Below are 20167 nucleotides of genomic sequence, written 5' to 3'. Positions count from 1 at the left end.
GAGCATTTATGAAGCACCTATTCTTGAGCTCAAAAAGACATACTTGCTTATAACTTTCATAGATTATCTCATTTCTTTCTTTATTTTTATTATTATTTTTTTAGAGACAGAGTCTTACTTTGTCACCCGCAGTAGAGTGCTGTACCATCACAGCTCACAGCAACCTCCAGCTCTTGGGCTTAGGTGATTCTCTTCCCTCAGCCTCCTGAGTACCTGGGACTACAGGCACCCACCACAACGCCTGGCTATTTTTTTGTTGCAGTTTGGTCAGGGCCAGGTTTAGTATATGGGGTCAGTGCCCTACTCACTGAGCCACAGGCGCTGCTCAGATTATCTCATTTAATACACACATTGACTCAGTGAGATACGTACAATTATCTCCATTTTACAGATGAGGAAATTGAGGCTTGGAAATGTCAGGTAACTCACCCAGATCACACCAAGGTCAGATAATGTGCCAGGGTTATACCATCAGCTTGGGCACAGTTGGGGCACAAATCCAGGGTGTGGCTGACTCCATTGTCCGTGTTCTTTCTCTGACACCAGCACATCATGTAGCCTTTATTTAGGTGTTGTGTATACTTACATCATCACTTTAGCCTCTTCAATGAAATCCTCTTCAGACATGGAGCCTTCATTGATGGCCTTAATGGCTACCCGGATATGTGCTCGCCATTCTCCTAAATGGACCACCCCAAACTGGCCACTTCCAATCTCCTTTATAAAAGCCAACTCAGATGGATCTATCTCCCATTTTTCTGGAAAAGTAAAGCATTCACGTTACAAGTAGGAAAAAGAATGTTAAAATTTTGGAGCTAGAAAAATGTAGGGATTAGCTAGATCCTCACTTTACAGAAAGGCTAAAAAAATTAATAAAAGAATAGAAGAATCTGGAACCATTTTTAATACTGTCATTGTGGATTAAATATGTGATTTAAGAACTCGAGTTTTTAAATACAAACTTTACTTATCTGGAGAATAATGAAAGCACAACAAATTATGGGTATCAAAACATACTCTCTCTCCCCAAATATAGCCATGATGAAACGTATCTCTGTGATTTTTTAAAAACTGAAACTAGACCTGGGACCTAAAATGTTTAAGTCCCCAGCCTGTTGTCGTCCTGGTGAGTGAACTTGCAAAGCAATGACACTTGCGATGCCCTCCTTCCCCAGTCTGGTTCCTTCTGCTCTTCTCTCTCTAACCCCACCCGACTTTATTTCTTGTTACCTCCTCTCCTTGGGGAAAAGTCTAATCAATGCCTGTTCACTGTTAGAATTCTAACCCACATACATCTAAAAGTATAATTTAAGTTAATATTTTTACTCTATATGTCTTATTCTATAGAAACAAAACAGAAAAAAATAACTTTAGAATAGCCCTCTTAAAAACAATCAAATCTTAAAATTTTTAACATCTACTTTATGTATTGCAACACCGCCATCTGCTGGAACGTCAGAATAATGCATCTAAAAGAATTGTAAAAGTGGATTAGCCCCTGTACCAACTGTGCAAAGTATTCCCCTCCACCCCGTCACAGTAGGCGTGTTGTAAAAGTAACGTGAGAATCTTTAACGTTGAGATTGGCAGAGATTTATTCAACAGAATATAACCATAAAGGAAAATATTAATAAGCTACACTTCATAAAATGGTTTGTCAAAAATACCCCATTGAGAGAGTAAAAATTTGAGCCGCCAATTGGGAGAAGATATTTCTTTTCTTTCTTTCTTTTTTTTTTTTTTTTGTTGAGACAGCTTCACTATGTCGCCCTTCATACAGAGCCATGACATCACAGCTCACCATAACTTCAAACTCTTGGTGTTAAGGAATTCTCTTGCCTCAGCCTCCCCAGTAGCTGGGACTATAGGCACCCTCCACAACATCCACCTATTATTATTATTATTATTATTATTATTATTTTGGTTGCAGTTGTCATTGGTGTTTAGCAGGCCCACGCCGGGCTCAAATCCTCCACCTTGGCGTATGTGGCCATCACCCTACTCACTGAGCTACGGGCACTGAGCCTGGAAGAAGATATTTCTAAAACATAACCAACAAAGAATTCCTATTCTGAATATAAATAAATAAATTAGAAAAGATATATAACCCAAATTTTTAAGGGTAAAAGGTTCGAATGTAGTATTTTTGAGAGGCAGTTAGCTACACACGAGCAGGGCAGATGATGGCTATATCAGGCTACAAGGGTTGGGTCAGGCTGACCTGGGCTATTATGGGAATGAAGCTAATTAAGACCCTGCAGGTGGGTTGTTTTCAAAATCTTGCAGGTGGGTTGTTTTGAGAACAGAGTTAAGTAAGACTCTAGGAGATTTCCACAAAGCACCTGATACTCCTCCAAGTTGTGTACAAAACCCCAAAATGTGCTTTCAGTGGAGCATGCAGTCACCAGGACAGGCCTGGCTTGCTGTGTGGGTCATTAATACACTTTCTTTTTCTTGCTAAAATTTTAGTTGCTCTTCTCAATTATTTTGGCAACTACGTGAAGCTACTGAATTGCTCTAATATTTTCTCACAAAGAATATTCGAATGGCCACTGAACAAAATTGATCAAAACAGTCATCAGAGAAATGCAAATTTAGACAATAGGGAGATACTACTACACACTCAACAGATTGGCTGAAATGTAGAAACAAAAACCAAAAACAAACAAGAACTAGAATACAAAATATTGGCAAGGGCAAAGGTATGGAGCAGCTGGAACTCTTCCACTTTGTAAGTAGGAGTGTGTGATTCGGCATAAACTCTTTGGAAAATTGATTGTATCTACTAAATCTGAGCGTGTGCAGCCCCTGAGGCCCAGCAAGTTTTCACTTAAGCAAATATCCAACATAGGTTGGAGTATAAGTGCTCTCTTAGCTCCATCAACAAACATACAAGAATGTTCATAACAATATAATTTAGAAGAGCAAAAAATTGGTAACAACCCAAATGGCCATCCAAAGAAGCGTGGGTAAGTGAATGGTGGTATAGCCATGCCCTGTAGAGCTACACCTCAATGAAAATACACAACCATGTCCAACACCACAATGCAATTCACAGATGTAGTGAGGAGAGGGAGAAGCTAGATGCCCTGGGTCTGGTTCCATTTACGCAAAGTACTTAAAACCAGGCAGAACAAATTGAGATAGAAACTCACGAGTTGTGTACTGTCCTGTATGTTTATTTTTAAGAAATTTAAAAGGGCCACACTTTAACTGAAGTAAATTGCTAATGGTGGAACTTTTCATTGTATGTCTGTGTCTGTGGGGCAGAGGGATAATCCAGGAACCAATAACAGCCTGAAATCATCCTTCCGTTGCACTTAACCTAATGAGCTTCTGAATGCCAGTTACTTGTTACACAATGAAATTGTGTTATAGGCTGGGTATTTTCCCCCAGTATATTCTGAGCCCCACTAATGAAAGATACTTCAGGGAATAAAATGTCACCAAATCAGACAACAGGATTTCTTGGCAGAATTTATTCTTGCAGGATTTGACATTCCATATTTGCTAGAGAGTGATTCAAATCAAATTTTATGCGAGTTCTGTTTGTAAGAAAGTGAAGAAGATATTTTTAGTAGCTCTTTTCAGTAGATTCTCTTGGGGAACAGTCAGCTCCCAGCTACTCTTGTCACCAGAGCACAAGAGCCAAAACATCCATATAAAAAGAATTATAATTTGTCAAAACGTTGGAGATTAAGGCTCCTGATAATGTATGGTGAAATCTCAAGTAAAACTGAAACATTTCTTCCCAGAGTTTAAATTGCCCTTGTAAGATGCATATATTTAGACATCCCAGAAGGGGGCCTAAAACTTTGAGGAAAAATGGTTCTAGATGGAGACCTCAGAAGAGCTGAGAATTTAAAACATCTATAGAGAACTTAGAGTAAATTCTTTACTGGGTTTGATATTTTACTTCAGCGCACGTGCATACTTTACCATAGCTAAAACCAGCTGTGGCTGGTAAACAACTGCCCATCAGCCCAACTGGATATCGGAGACGGGTCATGAGACCTAAGGAGAAAGAGAAATCAGCATTTCAAGTCTAGTTGCTAACACAGAAGAAAAAACTAGATATACTAGAAAATAATACCATTCTGTAAATGCTTAGGCAAAAAAAAAATTATTATTCAAGATAGTCTGTTTATTTTTCCTCCTTTGAAAAATATTTTTCATAAGTAATATGTATTCCTTATACACAATTTAAAGAATTTTAAAAAGTATAAAAATGTCCAAAAATAAAATCCTTCAGAAAATCTTAGCCACCACATTGGTGAACATCTTTGCAGAAATCTGTCTATGCAAAACTGAAAGCATATATACATCCAATATTTTACAGAAATGTAAATATTTTGTTATAAGCTTTATGCATTAAGTGTGTAATTGATATGTTAATGACTATAAATAGACCTTATAATTATTTCCAGGATTTCTCTATTGTTTGTACCCCTCAAATTGTCATCTTATAAGATTGTGATTTCCAGGTACAGGGGTGTCCAGAAAGGGTGTACTAGTTCATTCAACCACCAACAGTATTTAAATGTACCCCTTGTCCCACCACCACCCTTTCAGAATAGTTTAAAAACAAATAAAATGCATGGTGTGAATGCTCCCTGCAAAACTCCTGTTGAAACTTAGTCCTCCATGTGGCATACATAATGAGAGGTGTGGGCTCTTTAAGAGGCTATTGGCTCACGGGGATCTGCCCTCCTGTTAGGTAATAGCCCCAGAGAAAGCCCCTCCCCCAGAAAGCCCCTTCCTGCTTTCTACAAAGTTACAGCTCCATAGGACTGGTGGCTTTATAAGCAGAGGAAAAGAGACCTGAGCTAGCACACTCAGCCCCTTTGCCAGGTGATGCCCTGTACTACCTCAAGACTCTGCCAAGAGTCCCTATCAATAACAAAGTCTTCACCAGGTGCAGACCCTCAACCTTGGGCTTCTCAGCCTCCATAACTATAAGAAATAAATTTCTTTTCTTTAGAGCAGGGGTCCTCAAACTGCGGCCCGCGGGCCACATGAGGCAGTGTGATTGTATTTGTTCCTGTTTTGTCTTTTTACTTCAAAATAAGATATGAGCAGTGTGCATAGGAGTTTGTTCATAGTTGTTTATTTTAAACTATAGTCCGGCCCTCCAATGGTCTGAGGGACAGTGAATTGGCCCCCTGATTAAAAAGTTTGAGGACACCTGCTTTAGAGATTACCCAGTTTCAGGTTATAAGCAACAGAAGTGGACTAAGACAGCGTGACAGAGTAAATGCGACTGCATTTGACTGGGGGAGCATGTAGAATGCTATACATTCCATTTCAGTTGAGTTCAAGGAGGGCTTATTATTTGTTTCTTCATCTAATACTTATTAATAGCCTGGAATGTGCCGAGCACTGTCTAGAGATGCTGGGAGACGGTATGAATGGACTCTGATGACTCCTGCTCTCACGGGGGAGAGGAAGCAAACAAGCGCGTGAGCACCAGGGGAAAGCAGGTGGTTGAGTTCCTTGTAGACGCTGGATCCTAGTCCTTTCATACATACTTTGCAAATATTTTCTCCCATTCTGTAGGCTGTCTATTTACTCTTTTGAATATTTCTTTTGCTATGCAGAAACTTTTTCATTTAATTAAATCTCATTTGTCTATTTTTATTTTGATTGCATTTGCTTTCGTAGTCTGATTCAAAAATTTTTTGCCAAGGTCAATGTCCAGTAGGGTTTTTCCTGGGATTTTTATGGTTTCAGGTCTTACATTTAAGCCTTTGATCTATCTTGAGTTAATTTGTATATTGTGAGCAACAGGGGTCCAGTTTCCTTCTGCATATGGCTATACAGTTTTCCCAGCACCACTTACTGAACGGTTGTCCTCTCCCCAGGGTATGTTTCTGTTTGCTTTTTCAAACAAAAAAAGCAGTGGGTATAAATATTTACCCACTTTGGGTACTTCCTGTCACTTCCCTGGTTAACCCTAGAGTTGTCTTCTAGATGATCTGTTCAAAAGATAAGAATCTGTTTCCTATTCTGCTTCCTCTCTGGGGAGGAAGCCTGACTACTGTGTACATTTAGAAATCTTGAGCCTTGTTATATTGTGACTTTTGGTCTTCTGGGTATAAACCTAGTAAAGGAATTGCAGCCCAATTCATAATTGCTAAGTCATGGAAGAAGCCCAAGTGTCCATCGACCCACAAATGGACTAGCAAATTGTGGTACATGTATACCATGGAATACTATGCAGCCTTAAAGAAAGATGGAGACTTTACCTCTTTCATGTTTACATGGATGGAGCTGGAACATATTCTTCTTAGCAAAGTATCTCAGGAATGGAAGAAAAAGTATCCAATGTACTCAGCCCTACTATGAAGCTAAATTATAGCTTTCACATGAAGGCTATAACCCAACTGTAGCACAAGACTATGGGGAAAGGGCCAAAGAAGGAGAGGGAGGGTGATAGGTGGGGCCACACCTACGGTGCATCTTAGAATGGGTAGAGGTGAAACTTACTAAAGGCAGAATACAAATGTCTACATACAATAACTAAGAAAATGCCATGAAGGCTACGTTGAACAGTTTGATGAGAATATTTCAGATTGTATATGAAACCCACCCATTGTACCCCTCAATTGCACTAATGTACACAGCTATGATTTAACAATAAAAATAAATTAAAAAAAAAAGAAATCTTGATCCTATCCCTACTCTGAATACACGGCTCTGCACTCCTTATTTTTCAAACCCAGCTTACAGCTAACATCTTGTGATATCAGCCTGTCCTAATCTACCTCATTTTTTTTAACCTCACCATGAAAACCACTCTTTCTTAAACGTTTTCTTTGAGGGAGGGGAAAGAGGAATGTGAAGGAGAAAACTCAGCCCTGGTCTCCTGATTCTCTCTCTACCCACCACTGTGGCCTCCCTTGCCCCATCCAGACATTTGTCCCTTCCCTTCCCCATAGCCAGTGACCACCCGGAATACCCAGGTAGACTCCCCGTGAGTGGATGCATTTCCCGGGATATATTCCTGACATTTAGAACTAGGATAATGGAAAAGTGACCCCTTTCCTAAAGGTTTTTCTTCTTTTTTTGTCAACATGACTTTCATGAGAGAAATCTAAAAAGCACTGCATGACAAGAAGTCAAAAATATGAAAAGTTATAGTGGTTCCAAATTCTGTAATGCTGAGGTCAGGTGCTCCCTGGGCTCGGAGTGCTCCAGCACAGGCTGGGTGAGGCCCGAAGTCCAGAGATGTGATTATGATTGTCGTGGAACTTTCTGGGATTCTATATCTCTCCTTAAGTAATAGCTTTAAGGCCCAGCACCTGTAGCACAATGGTTATGGTGCCAGCCACATACACCAAGGTTGGTGGGTTCGAACCTAGCCTGGGCCAGCTAACCAACGATGACAACTACAACAAAAAATAGCCAGGCGTTATGGTGGGCGCCTGTAGTCCCAGCTACTTGGGAGGCTGAAGCAAGAGAATCACCTAAGCCCAAGAGTTTGAGGTTGCTGTGAGCTGTGATGCCACAGCACTCTACTGAGGGTGACATAATGAGACTCTATCTCTTAAAAAAAAAAAAAAAAGAAGTAATAGCTTTAAACAAATAGCACTTATTGCAAACAATGGCTGGGGGAGTGGGTTAAGTATGCCTCTTGTATATTTGGGCCAAAATGTAAGTGTGAAAAGCAGTTTTCCTTGTAACTTTTTCTGTTCTCCAAACAAGAAAGAACAGAGAATGAAAGATTTAAGGGTATTTTATACCACAATGATCTAAGTAGGGAACAGGTTCGTGGGAGCAAAGAAAAAGAAGCATCATTATTTAGAGTGTTTAAAATTCTATTAACTAAAAGAAAATGGGAAAAAAAGAAATTCTCTCGAAAAAAGGGAAAAACATAAATCCTCTTGCCTTTTGCCCCGTATCAATTCCCAGAATGGGGGGATGATGATGAAATGGCCATTTGCTTCACTGTCATCTATCATTTTTCTATCCAAACAAAGAAGCGTAGACGAGGAAGAGAACTGTTCAAAAGACAAACTGTGTTTCAAGGTCGTGAGCCACGTCCACAGAGAGACCTGCTCTCTGGGTGTATGACACCAAAGATGCCTCGGCTGTCACAGGCCTGGCTCCCGGACCCACCAGCTCAAGTTCCTCACTTACCGGCCGCGTTGTGCTGGTGATACCAGATCAACTCAGGGATTGATTGAAACAGGTGTCTTTCAGCCACATACCACTGTCCTGAGTCGTTCCTTTTTATCTGGTAATGTTTTATTGCAGCCTCTGTACCTCTACAATCAATAAAATGTGAATTAATAGACAAGCGAGTTATCACTTTGGAACTAAGCCGACTGATTAGGCCATAGGACTCCACTCCTGAAACTGTCATCCTAGCAACAGTGCACTGAAGAACAGATCCACGCTTTAGATGCCTCTTCATCCAGAAAAATTCCTCAACTAAATTACTGAGGCTTCAGATCCAAACACAACTTCAGCAAATGTGATCCGAGTGCCAAGTTCAGTGTCCAAAAATGTAGAGCTCATACTAGACACTTGTCACTGGACATTGATTCTCAAGTATTGGTGACAGGAATGAACAAATGCACCGTGCAGAGCCCTGAGGCGGGGAAGGCGAAAAGACAGCACAGGGTGCATTCAGGAGCCGGTTACTGCGGGGGCAGCTGGGGCTCATCCCACCAGCAACCCAGGAGGGACTGGGGAATACACCTTACAACTGTCCTGCTAACGTACACAGAAGCTGAGGTTTTATCCACCAGTTCCCGTCCTCATCCACAGGGGGTTGCTCCTGAGATGTTACATCTCAGGCACTTCCAGCTTAGCCACAGGACCCACAAGTTCCACAGCCAGAGAACATCTTCACATAGAAAAACACAGGGAGCTTTCTGAGTGCGGGAGACTTCTTTGCAGGTCAACTCCAGAAAGACCGAGGGATTTGAGGAAAGCCCCAACAGAACAGTGTCCCCTGCAACCCATCTAATCTCCTCACTTGGTGCTTGAGAGAAGAGGGACAAGAGAGGTTAAGTAACTTATCCAATGTCACACAGCATGTCAGGGATACGTCATGGACTGGCTAGTTTTCCTAACCTCTGGGCCAGCAATCATTTTCCCACACTAGCCTCTCACTTACATTCTCTGTGTGATGATATCTCCATAAAAAAGACTGTCCCAAGAATTATTTCCAAAGTAACCAAAAATCACAATTGCTTACCTTCTAGCTCTTACAAACACGGAAATTGTGTAGGATCCCAAATGACTTGAATCTCTGACAATAAATGCACCTTCTTTAGACTGCAAAACAATTCATTCATTATATGGGTTTATTCCTTCTTGAAAAGAAGACAAATCTACATCTCAGAAATGAAGACCAAAGGTCTATAGACTTATTTTAAGTCGGTGACTTACTATATTCTTACTATAAAGAATGGAATTTTTTTCAAGTGCACACAATCTATGGCCCAGCACAATGGCTCACGCTTGTAATCCCAGCACTCTGGGAGGCCAAAGCAGGTGGATAGCTTGACCTTAGGAGTTTGAGACCAGCCTAAGCAAGAACAAGACCCTATCTCTACTAAAAATAGCAAAACTGAGGCAAGAGAATCACTTGAGGCCAAGAGTTTCAGCTTGCTGTGAGCTATGACTCCACGGTACTCTAGCGAGAGTGACAAAATGAGACTCCATCTCAAAAAAAAAAAAAGTACACACAATCTCATCTCTCTTATAGATTTAGAAGTCATATCTACAAAATATGAAGTAATTTGAACATTAATTTATAATGTATGAGTATCTTAAAATATTGTTTCTGATTTTTCTAAGAAAAATTCTGGATTTGATAACCTTACCACTTAGTTATTCTTGTCATATTGATCAGGATAATAGATAAAAACAGCCGCTGAGAAGGAAGAACCCCATGACACCCTGACAGCATTGTATTGTGAGTGAAAAGGAACACCGTGGCAGGAGAAACACACCTGGAATCGAAGGTACTGGAAAAAAGATAAAGATGAGGAAAGGACAGATTTGGGGGAGTCTTAGAGGAAGAGCGAGGGGAGACACTTTAGTTGCCGTAGGGGTGCAAGCGAAGTAAGAGAAATGGCAAGGGAGGAGCATTCCAGTAAGTTCCAAGGGAGGTTACGAACGGGATCCTCGTGGGCGGTCTTCGGGAGATTCCAACAAAGCTGTGAATCGCTTCCAAATAGTCCTGAATGCTGGACTGTTTTGATTTGTTTGTTTGATATTGTAAAAAGTTTCAGCTTTACCAATTGTACACATGCTTCTGAAGAAGGGGTTAAATCTCAGAATCTTGTTAAGTTCGTGAATGTTCACACTTACAAAGTGATGCCAACATTTATACCGTGCTTGAAAACTGTACAACCCGAACCAGGTAGTCACCAAGATTCAAGCCTCCTTCCTTGGCCAATTTTTTTTAACTCTGTCATTTGAAATGATAGACTTTAGCTATGATTGAATTCCTACAGTGTGCAAAGCATGCATTATATACCATAGAAAACATAAGATACCAAAGATGAAGACAAAGTTAAGTTGAACATGTGGCGTATATGGTGTATATGTGCATAATAATATATACACATGCAAGTGTCTACAACACACATGCAATTAAGTTGTGTCTGTAGTGATAACCTCTTAGAAATATTCAGAGTAGAAAGAGTGCAAACATTTCCTGGCCACGAAGCAGTAAAACTAAAAATCAATAACAAACCCAGAAGGAAGCCCCTTACTTCTGGTAAGATTTTTTAATTCTCTTTCATATAACTCAACAAAATCTGAATAAAAGTGAAAATACCTAGAAGATAAGGAGGTATCACATATCAGAACCCCTGTTACATAATTCAAGCAGTACCCAGAAATAAATTCATAGTCTTATTATGTAAATCAACAAGCAAAAGGAATAAATTAAGTGTATCCAACTCAAGAAGTCAGGATAAAAACTACAAAATAAATCCAAGTAAAGTTGAAGAAAGAAATTAATAAAGACAAAAGTAGAAGACAATGCATTAAAAAACCAAAAATGTAATGCAACTAGTAATTAAGCTCAAAATCTATTGTTTAGAGAAAAACAATAGATAAATGGCTAATTAGCCTAATCACCTAAATAGTGGGAAAAATCAATCAAAAATAATAAGTCACAAGGAGAATATAATCAAGAAACCGGATAAAAATTAATTTGACTCTATATAAAAAATTTGAAAATCTGAATGAAATGGGTAATTAGCCAGTGAAACATAAAATTTATCAAAATTGAATTCAGAAGAGTTAGAAATCTTAATGAACTAGTGAATAGAAAAACCACGCCTATGGTGCATCTTAGAATGGGTACAGGCTAAACTTACTAAATGCAGAATACAAATGCCTACATACAGTAACTAAGAAAATGCCATGAAGGCTACGTTGAACAGTTTGATGAGAATATTTCAGATTGTATATGAAACCCGCACATTGTACCCCTTGATTGCACTAATGTACACAGCTATGACTGAACGATAAAAATAAATAAATTTTAAAAATTAAAAAAATAAAAAATAAAGATTTTTTAAAGAGCTGCAACATTAAAAAAGCATTACAGTCATACACTGTGATGTACCAGAACTTAAAGAAGAAAAAATAGTGTAGAGATTAAACTATTCCAGAGCACGTGAAAAGAAGAAAAGCTTCTGAACTGTGTTTGTAAAATGAGCTTAACACCAATGCCAATTACACAGCCAAAACTGCCCAAAAAAGAAAACCAAGTCTCGCTTATATCAACATAAAAATTCTAAATAAAATCTTTTTTGTGTGTGTGTGTGTGGTTTTTGGCTGGGGCTGGGTTTGAACCCGCCACCTCCGGCATATGGGACTGGCGCCCTACTCACTGAGCCACAAGCGCGGCTAAATAAAATCTTAACAAACCAAATTCAGCAGTACAAAAGCATGTTTACCATGACCAGGAGAATTGAATACAGGCGTGTAAGAGTAATCCAATATCAGACATTTCATGAGTATATCATTTTAACAGATCTGAGAAGAAAAATCACATTCCTAGGGACGTTAAACTAGTACCAAGTGCCTTTTCGACTACTACTAGTATTTTTATTCTTGATAATATAGGAATATATGTGCTTTCTTAACATAATAGCACTTATTAACTTTATTCTCAAGTCCAGCATCATGCTTTACGTGTCAATCATTCCAATTAAAGTCAGGAAAAAAGACATTGAACATTGACCTGGTGCCAGACACTCTGAAAGTCCTGCCTTCTTCAGGATTTATGTGCTATATCCATACAATAAAAACATTTGTACCCCCTTAATATTTTTTATCCCCCTTAATATTTTGAAATTTAAAAACATTAAAAACCAGCGGTGCCCATCAACCCATGAATGGATTAACAAATTGTGGCATTTGTATACCATGGAATGGTATTCAGCCATGAAAAGGATGGAGACTTTACGCTGTTTGTATTTACTGGATGGAGCTGAAACACATTCTTCTTCGTAAAGTATCACAAGAAAGGAAATACAAGTATCCAGTGTACAGTGTACACACTCACACCAGAGAAATACACAAGTGTACTCGAGTGGGACGGGAGGGAAAGGAGAAAGAGATTGGTGAGCTCTCACCTAATGAGTGCAGTGGAAGGGTGAAGGGCTCAACTACCACTTCACCTTTACCTTAGAAACACAAAAGTGTAACCTAATCATCTGTACCCTCATATTAATCCAAATTTTAAAAAAACACCAGGAACAAACAATGCCCGCCATCAGCACAGGCTTTGTATACTGGTTCCAACACAACAGCTAATGCTGATAAACGAGAGGCAACAATGGGAAGTACTATTTTAAAATTATAAAGAAGTTGACGTTATTACTGTCAAAGACTGAAACCCACGAGAATCAACTGAGAAAACTGCTATATAAAATAGGACAAGTCACTAAAGCCGTAAGTTACAAAATGAATTCACAGAAATCAAAAGCTTTCATAAGTGAAAAAAGGTACTCTTTCATGATAGCAACACAAGACAAAAATATCTTGAAATAAACTTAGAAACAAATGTACAAAAATTAAATGAAGAAAACTCTAAAATGCTCCTGACGAATACAAGTGTTCCCTTTTCTTGGTAGGCATTTAATCCATCTAAGATTATTTTTGCCAGAGGTATGAATCTAATTTTAATTTTTTTCTATATGAATAATCAATACATGGGTTCTAAAACAAATGGGTCCCTAAACCCCACTGATTGGTAATGCCTGAAAAATTTTCCCTAAATTAATCTTTGCATTTAATGGAGTCTACAGGAAGTTTTTTTTTTTTTTCAGTAAAATAAGGTAATTCTGAAATGTGTATGGACAAAAAAAAAAATACATACTCATAATATTTCTGAAAAACATGAATAATGAAAGAAGCTAGCCACACCAGAGAAAACCTCAATATTTAAAACAGTGTAGTGGCACCACATGAACTGGCCTGCGATCAGTGAAACCAAGTGGAAAGCCCAGTCCAAAAAGGGGATTTTGTTTATAATGAAAGTGGCATCTCAAATCAGTGCAGGAAAGACGAGCGTTTGGTAACCATTATAAAAATAAAATAAAATCAGATCCATACTTCACTCCTTACATCAGAAAAAACTACAAATGGATCAAAGGTGTAACTGTATTAAAACCATGAAAGTATACTCAAGTCCATAAACCTTATCCACCATATTAACAGAGGCAAAAATAAAGATCACATGATGCTCTCAATAGATGCAGAAAAAGCATTTGATAAAATCCAGCATCCTTTTCTAATTAGAACACTAAAGAGTATAGGCATAGGTGGCACCTTTCTAAAACTGATTGAAGCTATCTATGACAAACCCACAGCCAATATTTTACTGAATGGAGTAAAACTGAAAGCTTTTCCTCTTAGAACTGGAACCAGACAAGGTTGTCCTCTGTCACCTTTACTATTCAACATAGTGCTGGAAGTTCTAGCCAATACAATTAGGCAAGACAAGGAAATAAAGGGAATCCAAATGGGAGCAGAGGAGGTCAAACTCTCCCTCTTTGCTGACGACATGATCTTATACTTAGAGAACCCCAGAGACTCAACCACAAGACTCCTAGAAGTCATCAAAAAATACAGTAATGTTTCAGGATATAAAATCAATGTCCACAAGTCAGTAGCCTTTGTATACACCAATAACAGTCAAGATGAGAAGCTAATTAAGGACACAACTCCCTTCACCATAGTCTCAAAGAAAATGAAATACCTAGGAATATACCTAACGAAGGAGGTGAAGGACCTCTATAAAGAAAACTATGAAATCCTCAGAAAGGAAATAGCAGAGGATATTAACAAATGGAAGAACATACCATGCTCATGGATGGGAAGAATCAACATTGTTAAAATGTCTATACTTCCCAAAGCAATCTACCTATTCAATGCCATTCCTATCAAAGTACCTACATCGTACTTTCAAGATTTGGAAAAAATGATTCTGCGTTTTGTATGGAACCGGAAAAAACCCCGTATAGCTAAGGCAGTTCTTAGTAACAAAAATAAAGCTGGGGGCATCAGCATACCAGATTTTAGTCTGAACTACAAAGCCATAGTGGTCAAGACAGCATGGTACTGGCACAAAAACAGAGACATAGACACTTGGAATCGAATTGAACACCAAGAAATGAAACTAACATCTTACAACCACCTAATCTTTGATAAACCAAACAAGAACTTACCTTGGGGGAAAGACTCCCTATTCAATAAATGGTGTTGGGAGAACTGGATGTCTACATGTAAAAGACTGAAACTGGACCCACACCTTTCCCCACTCACAAAAATTGATTCAAGATGGATAAAGGACTTAAACTTAAGGCATGAAACAATAAAAATCCTCCAAGAAAGCATAGGAAAAACACTGGAAGATATTGGCCTGGGGGAAGACTTCATGAAGAAGACTGCCATGGCAATTGCAACAACAACAAAAATAAACAAATGGGACTTCATTAAACTGAAAAGCTTCTGTACAGCTAAGGAGATAATAACCAAAGCAAAGAGACAACCTACACAATGGGAAAGGATATTTGCATATTTTCAGTCAGACAAAAGCTTGATAACCAGGATCTATAGAGAACTCAAATTAATCCACATGAAAAAAGCCAACAATCCCTTATATCAATGGGTAAGAGACATGAATAGAACTTTCTCTAAAGACGACAGACGAATGGCTAACAAACACATGAAAAAATGTTCATCATCTCTATATATTAGAGAAATGCAAATCAAAACAACCCTGAGATATCATCTAACCCCAGCGAGAATGGCCCACATCACAAAATCTCAAAACTGCAGATGCTGGCGTGGATGTGGAGAGAAGGGAACACTTTTACACTGCTGGTGGGACTGCAAATTAGTACAACCTTTCTGGAAGGAAGTATGGAGAAACCTCAAAGCACTCAACCTAGACCTCCCATTAGATCCTGCAATCCCATTACTGGGCATCTACCCAGAAGGAAAAAAATCCTTTTATCATAAGGACACTTGTACTAGACTGTTTATTGCAGCTCAATTTACCATTGCCAAAATGTGGAAACAGCCTAAATGCCCACCAACCCAGGTATGGATTAACAAGCTGTGGTATATGTATACCATGGAATACTATTCAGCCATTAAAAAAAATGGAGACTTTACATCTTTCGTATTAACCTGGATGGACGTGGAAGACATTATTCTTAGTAAAGCATCACAAAAATGGAGAAGCATGAATCCTATGTACTCAATCTTGATATGAGGACAATTAATGACAATTAAGGTTATGGGGGGGAAGCAGAAAGAGGGATGGAGGGAGGAGGGTGGGGCCTTAGTGTGTGTCACACTTTATGGGGGCAAGACATGATTGCAAGAGGGACTTTACCTAACAATTGCAATCAGTGTAACTGGCTCATTGTACCCTCAATGAATCCCCAACAATAAAAAAAAAAAAAAAACATGAAAGTAATCAAGAAACCTAAGAAGCTTTTAAAATATAATCTGGGAGTGCAGAAAGCAATTCTAACCTGAAATCTTACAAAACTATACCTCAACTCTTACAAAACTTTGTCTGATAAATTCAAACATATAAAATTTAAATTCTATTCATGCCACGACACCATAAGTCAATTGAAAAACCATAGGAAATATTGATGTATCACAAAGAACCAATTTCCTTAATATGGCTGTCAAAAAATTCTGATCAAAGCATTAAAAACTCACTAGAAAATTGTGCAAAGAATATGGACACATAGTTTACAGACAAGGGAATACAAACATATAAAATTCAATACATAAAAATGCTCAACATTCCCAGAATAAGAGAAACGCAGATTAAGTCCACACTGAGATGAGGCGTCAGAGAGCAAAGATCCAGATGTTTCATATGAAGTTGGCTGGACAGGTTGTGGGGAAAACAGACCTCTTACATTTCTGGTATGTATATAAATTGAGACACCTCTGACCAAGGACATTTTAATAGCTATTAAAATTTAAAATATATGTTCCATTTAACCCAGAATTTCTACCTTTGAGGATTTGTCCTACATACTCACACAGATGGAAAAAGCTGGGTGCACGGACTACCAGACGGCAGCATTGTTTCAACAGCAGAAGAGTGTTACAACTGAATTTCCTTTATGCAAAATTGGCTAATGAATTGTGATAGATCCAAGCTAAGGAATACCATGCAAGTATAAGATTTTTAAGGATACTCTCTGTGTACTGATGTGGAAATAGTCTTAACATAGATTATTAGGCGAAAAGAGTTCTGTATTTTGCCACATACAATATATATGTTCTGGCCCAAATTTTGAGGGAAAAATAAGGTAGTCCTAATTCTGTATCTATGTGAAGGCTTTTAATCTTTAATTTATGCCTATGTGTTAAAAGTGTAACTCTAGAAAACAGTATCAATTTCCATATGCAAAATAATACCTTGGAATATGGTGTAACAGGTTTGGTTGAACTTACAAGAACTTGCAAAAAAAGCATTTTTGGCGAACAAAGAGTGATGTATTTCTCTTCAGACCCTTTAGGCAGCTATCAGCAAGCCAGCTGATATCTCTACAAAAAGTACTGGAAAATCCCTTGGAAAATGTTGAAAAGATGAAATTTACTGGATGAGCAAAGTGACTCTTCTGAAGACACCAGTAATGTAGAAAGTGAAAAAAGACGATATTGATAGTGACAAAGAGCTCCTGGCCATCTAGGATGTGTAAACAAAGTAAATTTGTTAGCAGCACTTAAAATTTCTTGTACCTTGTACCTGTTCTTGTGTTTTCTAATTATTTCTTCTACCATAATATTTTTATTTATGTATTTATTTATTTATTTTAGAGACAGAGTCTCACTTTGTTGCCCTGGGTAGAGTTACAGCAACCTCCAACTCTTGGGCTTAGGCAATTCTTTCACCTCAGCCTCCCAAGCAGCTGGTTCTACAGGCACCCACCACAACACCTGGCTATTTTTTTGTTGCAGTTTGGCCAGGGCTGGATTTGAACCCACCACCCTACCATAATATTTTTTTTTAATGCTAAAATTCCTTTATAGTACAAAAAACCTAAAGTACCTAAATGTAAACAAATAAAATTTTGAATTAAAAAATTAAAACAAAAGATTTCTTTTTCCTGAAAATGAGGGCCAAAAATATGGGTATATGTTTTATTTTATAGGTACACATTTAATGGGAGTGCATTATACATGACAAAATATGGCAATGTATAGAAAAGTGTATATAGTATGCTGCCATTTGTATAAAAATAACAACATAAAAATATATTTGTAACAAAATATTACAAAATATTTTGGAAACGACACAAAATAAACGAATAGTAGTTTTATGAAGAGGAGAATTGGTAGCTTGGGGAGAAAAATGTAAGAAAATTTTCAAAATCTTTGGATTTCAGACCATCTGACTGTACTGACGATAAAAATGTGCAATAAAATTGCAGGATACTGCAATGAATAATGCAACGAATTTGAAAATAAATATAAAATAGGCAACTTCTAGGTAAATATGAATTATCAAACATTTAAAAAAAGAAAATAAATTCAATCAGTAGTCAAATATCCACCTGTTTTTAAAAGCAGCATCTGTGGACTATTTTATAGGAGAGAGACATAACCTTCAAGGAGCAAATAACTTCTAACCAGTAGAAAGATTAGAAAGAGAGACCAAGCCCTGTCCCTCACACATTTTTTATGATAATAGAATCTTTATGCTAACCTAGACAAAGAGAACAGAAAATTACAAGCCACACCACTTTTGAACATAATAAGACAAATGCTAAATAAAATATTAGATTACTTATTTCAAATGCCTCTAAGCCAGGTCTATTTTTAAAAATAAAAATTAGAGAACACATAAATTAGTAAAATATTTTTAAGCTACATAGGAAAAATACGTATATTTTTTAAATATGCCATTCATTCTATACACACCCACCAGCATTTCTGATAGATTAAAACCCTAAAGGTGAAAAACAAATCTTCAAAGCATTTAAACAAAAATATAAAATCCCCTTATTACTCACAGATTTAAAAAAATCTTTTTATACTAAGCCAAAAAGCACAGATAATAAAATAAAAATTGAGAAATCTGACCACATTAACATGTTTTAAATTCTGTGTAAGAGAATAGCATGAAGTTTTTTTAAAAGCCAAAAACCAAAAGAATATATTTGCAACACATAACTGATAAAAAAGATTGGTATTCAGAACATATTTTTAAAACACATATTTGTAAGTTAAAAAAGCAAACACTACAAAAAAATGAGCAAAAAATATTAATAAGCATATCATAGAAAAATAAGATCAACTAGTCAATAAATACTTTAAAAAATTAACTCAATGGCCCTGGTAACCAAGGAAATGTACATTTTAAAAAAGGTGTACAATTTCTCACTCGATGACTAGAAAGAAAAAAATATGAAACTACTTGCCAACTATTGGCAAGAATGTAGGGAACTGGTTTATCTCATTCCCCAAAAGAACATAAATCAATACAATGACTTTGAATCATGATTTGAAAATACTTTGCAAACGTTAAATCTGCACACACCCTGTGACCAAATAATTCCATTCCACCCTTGTGTACAAGATGACATTTACAAGAACGTTCATTGTAACACTGTAATAGAATCAAGTTAGAAATGATCTGAATATTTATCAACATTAAATACAGTAATGAAACAGTTAAAGGAATGTATTTGACCTATACGTACCCATATGATAAATTTTGAAAACATAATGTTTAATTAAAAAATGATACATAAAGCAACACCATAGGTTGTTTATCCACATACATACATGATGAAAGCATGAAGACACGGACAGAGTGAGGACACATCCTTCTACTGTGATTGCCTCCGGGGAGTGGGGGGGGTAAACAAGAGGAGGGGGTGAGCTTCAACTGAATCCGTGATGTTCTATTTCTTTAAAGGTAACGCCAAATCTTAATGTTTGTTCTATCTGGGTTGTGGCATATGAGTGTAATTCTGTTACAGCTTCTGTAGGGACATGAGACCGTGGCCTTGTCTGGCTTCCTCTCAGATGCAGAACCTCCTGTTCTGAGTCCGCATTGCCCGATGACTTTGGCCACATTACCTGTGACTGATTTGCTTACTATGGGCCTCCTCTTGGACTCTGCTTCTCTGGTTCTGACCACCTGTCATAACATCTTATTTCTCGACATTGGACCTGCTTCTATCACCTGTTGAGACCATGCCAGGCAGATAAGTGTATTTGCTGCCACCCTTAATTCCCTCTTAGCAAGTGAAGCCAAGCTGTCTATCTCCATCCTCACGGTCGCCTGTCCTCTGCCTGTCCCAGTCTGTCATCTGGGTCTCTCGTCCCTGTGTCCTGAGCCGTTCCTGGCTGTGAGGGTATTTTTAGTTACAGAACTGATTCTTTCTCATTCACATTTCTAGATGTCCTCAACATTCAAAACAACGCATCGAAACACACACACCTCTTACCTGGTTTCTAGTTTTGATTCTCTATTTGCTCACAGTTAATATTTACTGACAATTGGAAATTTAAACTATATGCACTTTTGTTTTGGTTTGATCTAAATGAGCAAGTATGATCTGAGTTTGGTATTTTGGCTACTACCCTTCCGCTTGTCTCCAAGAACAAAGAAACAACTGGTCTTCAATATCGTGTTTTT

The 20167-nt window shown here is 37.8% G+C and overlaps 1 protein-coding gene across 1 annotated transcript in view; it reads right to left on the bottom strand.

The window, feature by feature from the left end:
• Nucleotides 1–20167, bottom strand: part of TXK (TXK tyrosine kinase) — a 67970-nt gene that overhangs the window by 18394 nt on the left and 29409 nt on the right. The window contains exons 7-10 of the mRNA XM_053578107.1: nt 9206–9285; nt 8140–8267; nt 3940–4014; nt 587–758 (exon numbers count right to left, since the gene is read on the bottom strand). Of these exons, the coding sequence (XP_053434082.1) occupies nt 587–758; nt 3940–4014; nt 8140–8267; nt 9206–9285 (455 nt within the window). The remainder of the gene's footprint in view (nt 1–586; nt 759–3939; nt 4015–8139; nt 8268–9205; nt 9286–20167) is intronic.

The sequence above is a fragment of the Nycticebus coucang genome, chromosome 23 (genome assembly GCF_027406575.1).
Source record: "Nycticebus coucang isolate mNycCou1 chromosome 23, mNycCou1.pri, whole genome shotgun sequence".
Classification (NCBI taxonomy): Eukaryota; Metazoa; Chordata; class Mammalia; order Primates; family Lorisidae; genus Nycticebus; species Nycticebus coucang.
This window is presented reverse-complemented; position numbering and strand designations above follow the sequence as displayed.